Source organism: Montipora foliosa, chromosome 11, assembly GCF_036669935.1.
Source record: "Montipora foliosa isolate CH-2021 chromosome 11, ASM3666993v2, whole genome shotgun sequence".
Lineage (NCBI taxonomy): Eukaryota > Metazoa > Cnidaria > Anthozoa > Scleractinia > Acroporidae > Montipora > Montipora foliosa.
Genome location: NC_090879.1, coordinates 8,038,732 through 8,046,231, shown reverse-complemented (window position 1 = coordinate 8,046,231; position 7,500 = coordinate 8,038,732). Strand labels below are relative to the sequence as shown.

The window sequence follows — 7,500 nt, the reverse complement described above, 5'->3', positions numbered from 1 at the left end:
GCAGAAATCCACATAAAATCGTGTTTTGTTATTGTCTTGAATTACGTAACACTTCACATATCATTTGATTTAGTTGATATCATCACACGCTTGTTGCAACGTGAGAAGGAACACAAAATTTCCCCCGCAGACTCGAGAAAACTATTTTCTTTTCATTGCACACCCTATCACAAGCACGCTATGCGTTCCTATCTGGTTGCTCTGTTTGCGGCCTTTTTTTAAGGGCGATTAAATTTCCCAGAAAGTTAACTCGATCCTACGATTTACGTTAGGAAAATAACAGTCTTTTCACAAAACAATAAGATCATCACGAAAATGCATTGCAATATGACATATGCGTGTTATAGAATTAAGAGGTTTCAAGAGACAAAACAAGCCTTATGTCCATATCGTCTTTCAACTACGACTTTAATATAGAACAGCTTTCACATTCGGAATATCGAAGAAATGAAATGCTTCGTTATACTTATCGTCCTGTAGATAAAAGTGAGAAAATTTTTCTAGAGACTGTGGTCGTCTTCTACAACATAGCGTCGATATTACATTGTTCCTCAAAGATCGTGTCTAAGACAGCACTCTGTAAATGTTTGTAATAAAGACGACAGGACCGTTATCAAGAGCGTATAATTCATATTAGCGCAGCTCATACAGTTTTTCTATCAATGTGTATGAACTGGATGTCATTTATGTATTGAAGATTTTGTTGGTAGATCTCGCGTTTTATTCTTTGATTAAAAAACCACGTCTTTAACAAGCAGAGCAGAAACGCCACATATTTTAATTAAAGCTTGTAGTTTGCAACAAAACACGTACATTCTTTTAAAGTGCCCTCAACTCCGGCAACTCTTAAACGAGTTTAAGCAATACTGAGTCATCTGACAATACAGTAACGGTTTGTTGTTGGATCCGGGAGGTATGGCACACTCGACTAAATAAACCTATTTAAAGGAAAGACGCTATAGGTGCTTTGAACTCAAAGAGTCGCAAGGCGAAGTTTAGTTATTTTTGACCCACAGACAGACAGACAGACAGACAGACAACAAATATGCTACGGAACTCCGTATCAATGTCTTCTCTTAGAGCAGTCAGGGCCTATGAAAGGAAAAATGGCTGAAAAAGGATGAATATACTTCGAGAACTTTACAATAACTAAAGTAGATGGTTGTAAACTTCTCTCAAAAAATTCTCCCCTAAAGGTCATGGTTAGAGTTCAAGCTTAGTTTGAAAAACTACTATAAAGTTGACATGGTTGAGACGGTTCTACATTTCTTATAAGGAAGCTATCGGAAAAGCTTTAATTCTCAGACTTCATTACACTTTACATCACACCAGCCTGTCTTGGGTCGAATTTAGCAGCCGACCTTAGTAACACACCATTGTTGCAAACCAAAACATTGGGGTCCTCGGATGTTGTGTCATTACCTGGGAAGAATGATAGCGTCTCCCCTCCGGGAATTATCTTAATGTTTGTTCTTCGCACGTTGACTAAAAACGCGAGCTGTCAAGTGTAATATTCGTCATTAATCAAAAAAGACAGCTTTATCTTTTGTATATTCGCAAATATGCGCAATATCACGTGAGCAAATCGTCCAAGTTTAATTTTGTATTCGGCTTCAAAGATGCATGGCTCCTTTTTGCACAATTAATTGGGTATCTTTTTTGATATGTTTGGCCCCAAATCAACAAATTCTGGGTACCGTTACTGTTGCTTAAGACAAATTCACTAGAATTACTTGTTTTGCGCAGGAAGCCCACTGCGTAACGTCCGTGTTTGGTAGAAACAGCAAAACAAAGACGAAAAGAAATCATAAATATCAAAATACTCCTTTCTTAAAAACTTAGAATATTGCGATATTGACAATATCACAGGAATCCTATCTTAGAGCTGAGGGTATAAAAATCGCAAAACTTTCCAATTTTTCCAGTGTTCTCCGAGATCGCTTCGACCGCTGCTAAAAACTTCCGGAAACTTCACGTTACATAGTTCTAGATATTTTCCAGCGATCGGAGCGATCCTGACACTCAGAAAGAATTGAAATTTCTGATTCCTACCATCAGTTTTAACTCGTTAATTCAACTGGAAGATTATTTCTTCCAATTTGCAGTCAAGCAGCACACATTTTCAAGCTATATCTTCAGAAAGACACGTCTTCAATTCTAAGGTAAAGTAGGCATTTGTGGTAGATGTGATGAATTTTGTAGCTGGCATAAATAACTTGTATAGGATGCCAGCTTTTCTAAATAATCGTCAGTTGTGTATGTGTGATAAGTGTTTGTTGAGATGATGGAATCTCGAAACACCGGTACAATTATTTCTAACCATTTTCAACTTTTCAAGTTGTTCAGCTTTCTTTCCAAAGCACTTGCGTCAAGTAATTAAAAAATTGAAGTAAAAGAAAATCTCAAATCGATGACTTTTTAGTAAAAAATGAAATATTGCGAGAAAACGCAAACAAAGCCAAAATATGGTTTCAAAAAAGACTAACACAAGTAACACGCACGCTTGCCTTAAGCTCGTACCCCGCAATTTTTTGCTAAAGAGTTTTATCAAGCAAACAAATAACTGATCAAAATTTAATTTGCTTATACAATTTTGGAAATTAAGAAATTATTTTAAAGTGAGCGCTTTTGTTTCTTGAGGTAGCTGGTTTTCCCGCTTTGGATAACATTAGAATGTACGAGCAAGCTACTTTTAGACAGAAACAAAAAGAAAGCTTCTGTTGCTAAACACTGATACTGACGTTTGCCACTTTACGAAGCAACCGAAAAAGTCTCTTCTGAACAGGATTGACCTTGCTGATCGAGTTCAAAATTACACAGTTGAAAGCGTTTCTTTGAAATTCAAACGACTAGGAAGAAAACGTAAATTAAGGGAAAACATCATTTCTTACGATTTTATATTTATTTTAGCATTTGTTCATTGAGCTGGGTTCATCTTGGTGCATTCATTTTTAGTTTCGTAGTAAACGCGAATTAAGTGGCAATCTTGTGTTGGAACTGAAAGGAAAGTTGAAGAACTCTGGTGTTTACTATACTTGCATTCTTCTAGGGGATACGTTGCAATTGGGGCTCCGCCCTGTTCGTCTCTCCGGTCACGTCATACTACTGCTATGATAATGTATGTATTTTGTGGTGACAAATCTCAATAAACTAAACTTCTCATGCTTTTGCGTCCAAGCTACAAGGTTCGGTAGCATAAAAAAAATCGAAGTGAACTGAGACAGATTACTGTTTGGGCACAGGCCAATAAGCTGTTCCAGGAACCTGTCAAATGTCTTACGTAATTCATTTGTCTCTTCTACAGGCACTGTATGTATCTCCGACAAAACAATTTTCTTTTCTTGTGCCGGATCTAAGAAATAGTTAGTGTCTTGACCGAAATTCCCAAAGGAAGGAACTCCTTAAGGCTCAAATTAAGGTATTAAAAGATCTTGGACAATATTCCTAAAATTACAACATCTTTGATATTTTTTAAGTTGTCTGACCATTTGTCGCCGGATGGTTCGGTAATTTTTGGTTTTTAGATATAGTTCTTCTTTCTAAAGAAATTAAAACCACATTTTTTAAAATGGGATTATTAAAAAGAACATAAAGATTACCTTACGTTATGCGCCATGAAACTAAAGCTATAAATATTCTTTACAAAAATACACCCACCCTCTTAAGATGGAAATGTTTTGACAAGTAGTACACATAAATCATATAGTACATAACGTCACGTGCATGTGTACTCACGTGCTCCGGTAATATTTTCTATTGCCTAACATATAATCATGTTTCCTTACGTGCTGCAGTGAATATCGCTTTCTGATAATAATCTTCACGTGCATCAAGGACCTCTCACGTGTTTATAACCTTGACTTATATCAGTAACGATGAGGCATGCCTGATACAACCCGATACAAGTATCACGTGCACTGAGGACCTCACGTGCGTTCACGTGCATTAAGGACTTTTGTCAGTATAACTATGTTGCAGTACTTGAAAAAGCTGGGATGCTCCAAATACCCACCTTCCTAATTCTATTTCGGATGCTTTATCACCGCCCTTCAATAGGCGCACGGGACTAGTAGACCACTAAACTAGCTCTACGATTTGGTTTGCACCTTTTTGTGTCGAATATGATTCTAGAACGGATCCAACCGATCAAGGAAAGATTAGTTGCACCAAGAATTCGCAAGAAAATTCGATGGAAAAACTTGTAGGAAATTTTCGGAAACAATTGATATTTCCAAGCCTAGTAATTGTCAAGCAAAATTATGTTTGAACGTTTTTGATAATAAATATATACTTGAATACTCTGAACACTTGACAGAAGTAGCCAATAAAGTGGAAAATAATCAATGAAGGAATGAGTATTTTGTTGACGAGTACTCCTTTAGTTTCCGTTGCTATTTTTTCAGCTGGAATTTTAGGGTCTTCCATCTATATGAGACCGATAAGCAGTTGAAAATATATTTTATCTTTGCTTCCTCTTAGGTATTGCAAACGGTAACGATTTTAAACATAAATGCAGTACCTTATCTTTAAAGTCTTCCTTAAATATTACTATAGCATGTTCCTGATCAGTATCTATCTGTTAACAAATGCAAATATCTTTTCGCTAAAGGAAAATGGATGAAGCTCTGAAATTCTAAGCTCATGGAACCTAGGGTTGTGCTACTTAAAGTTGACCTCTGCTCTGGCTTATCCGCTTAAAACCATGAGACAAAAAGACCAATCCGTCTTAAGTCCATTTCGCCACTTGCCAGGATCCATCCATTAATCATGCACGTATTGCTTGCCTATGCTTAAGCCTGGTTTTTTTTGTCTCTTTTTTTCCACAGCTAACACAGTCAATATGAACCAGTTTCTTTTAGTGGCATTCTTCAGTGTCTTTTACGCATCATTTGCAGTTGGTAAGCTAGTAATTACGTGACTTTTATGTTTTCTTAGTGTCTGTTATAGAACACATCAGGTCTTAATTAAACTTAAAAAGTTACTCGTTCTGCCGCAATATGAAACTGATAAACATTCTCGATCCAGAGAGTTTAATTTCAAAAATCTAAAGATCTTATATAACTAAAACTAAACGTACTTTTTTTTCTGTACTCAGAGCGCAATTAAAAAATTAAAAGTGGGATATTTCGTTCGGATCCACCGAACTTCGTCAGCCACAATGCAAATTTGAATGTTAAGAAGGGTTATATATTAATGGTCCCGAGGGAGCTAAGATGGTGTCATAGATGCTGGCTAATTCGGAGCCATTGTCTCTGTTCAAAGAGGGCTTATATACGTAATCTTATCTCAATTGCCTCCCCTATGTGGCGTTTGAATGTGATACTTTACGTGGCAAGAACTTTGTTTTGCTGGAATCCAATGAATGACCTGTGAGCTGGCAATGTTCATGAACAACTGACGAATTTCTAGAAAGATGTTCCTTTACTCGAGTTTCTAATAACAGAGAAGTTTCGCCCACATAATCTTTGTCACATTGTTCGCAATGGATGTGATACACTGTCCACACTTTTTAAGGTTTTCTCTTTTATCCTTGACGCGAACTACAATAGGTGTGAGTTTAAGGAGTTGAAAGGCTTGTGGAAAAGTGTGACCTCGTGTGATTTAAATGCTCTTTTGAGGCGTTCCAAAGTGCCCTTGATGTATGGCACTGAAGCATATATTCTCTTCTCGTTAACAGATCGATTCTTCGGGATCTCTCGAAACGGATGCAGTGCGGTTCGGTATTGTTAGCATCCAATCGGGATAGTTGTTGGCTTCAGTTCAAAGCTTCCTTAGCGTGTTGAATTTCCTTTACTTTGTCAGCTTCTTCAGACACCAAGGTGTGACCTCGAAGTAGCAGCTGATTGTTGACTACAGCTCTTTCATTCAATTTGCATTGTAACGAAGTTCGATGGATCCAAACGAAATATCCCACTTTTAAGTTTTTAATTGCGCTCTGAAAATAATTCTTTTGATTCTAAAACTACACAGTTAGTTTTCCCAGTGGCCGATATTCAGTATCGACGATCCAACATCTTTTTGATCGCCAAATACCAAACAAGTTCTGACAAATATTAACATCAGCTGTTACTGTATAAGTAAAATGCTTCCTCCTCAGGCTGCTCTCGGTGTTTGTGGTCTGTTATCTTCATAAATGACTCTCACTGTACAATTTTTGAACTGCCAATCCTACACTAGCAAACAGAAAATAAAAACAATTAAAGTGGGAAAAAATGTCAAGTGAAAGTGATTCAAGACAAGCCGTGTGCTAACATCGTCTTTTTGTCTTCTCTTTTTTAGCTCAATGGAGTTACAATCCAAATGCTTTAGATGGTGAGGATTCTTTGTCTCAGATATACGGAGTTCTGTTTATACAAGCTTTGAAAAGTTAGCAAGCCTTATGACATCGCTATCGCTTTCATTCCAGGTCCGCATAATTGGCAGGAAGCTTGCAGCACTGGAAAAAGACAATCACCAATTGACATCGAAACAGCAAAGGCATTTGTCGACAAAGAACTGGGTACATTCACACTAAAAAACTACAACAAAACACTAAACAAGACTTTCACTGCTTCCAACAATGGCCATGCCCTGGAGATGGCCTTTCCTCCTAGAGTGTATAATGTGAGTGGTGGAGGACTGAATGGCGTTTATACAACAGTTCAGTTTCATTTTCATTGGGGAGCCAACAACAATGTCGGATCAGAACACACTGTTGACGGAAAGGAATATGCTGCAGAGGTAAGTAAAGCAATCCAAAATATTGATTTCCGTTTTTAATGTTCACTTATTGGTGGCAAAAAAAAAGAGTTTTTATACTCAATGATGACTCTCTCAATACCTTTTGTCTTCGGCACAGAAGTAACGAAATCCTCTGTTTCTCAGTTCAATCTCTATAACTAGATCATTCATACCTAGTATCTCTTAGCCATGACGTCAACTCATAACTATGTCACTGGCAGGAACATAAGTAAAATATTTTTCACGCTTTCACAGTTACACTTCGTCAGCTACAACACAAAATATGCCAACATCGCAGAAGCAATTGATAAACCCGATGGTCTTGCCGTCCTTGGTCTTTTGATTGAGGTAAGAATCGACTTTGATGCTGAGGATGATGATGGCTATAGCTTTCGTTTCAATGACATTAAACTCGAGCATAAAAGAGGTTAATTGATTGTCTTTCCGTTTCAGGTTGGAGAACACAACAACACAGCGTTCTCATTCCTTGAAACTACCAACAGGCTTGTTGAGTCTTGTAAGTAGTGATGTTGGTTTCCTTAGTGACATGAACTGAAGCGCATTTTGCCGAAAGAATAGCTTAGATAATGAAAACAATTCTAAAAGGTTTTTATAATATAAACACCAATGAAATACCAAGTGACCTTTTTCGCGAAAACATAATATCTTCAAACGTGAAAATAACATGTTATCTTCACACTGTTGGTATGGTTACATATAAAAATCGCGCCTTTCGATGCCTTTTGTGAAATGATTTAGTATTTCATTGGTGTTTATATA

At 37.1% G+C, this 7,500-nt stretch overlaps 1 protein-coding gene across 1 annotated transcript in view; it reads left to right on the top strand.

Annotated features, from left to right (window-relative positions):
- Positions 1-1,604: 1,604 nt before the first annotated feature.
- The window catches only part of LOC137975955 (carbonic anhydrase 2-like), a 7,906-nt gene continuing 2,010 nt past the window's right edge, over positions 1,605-7,500 (top strand). Inside the window, exons 1-6 of the mRNA XM_068823174.1 lie at positions 1,605-2,162; positions 4,827-4,898; positions 6,280-6,312; positions 6,407-6,720; positions 6,976-7,068; positions 7,174-7,237. Coding sequence (XP_068679275.1) covers positions 4,841-4,898; positions 6,280-6,312; positions 6,407-6,720; positions 6,976-7,068; positions 7,174-7,237 — 562 coding nt within the window. The 5' untranslated portion in view covers positions 1,605-2,162; positions 4,827-4,840. The remainder of the gene's footprint in view (positions 2,163-4,826; positions 4,899-6,279; positions 6,313-6,406; positions 6,721-6,975; positions 7,069-7,173; positions 7,238-7,500) is intronic.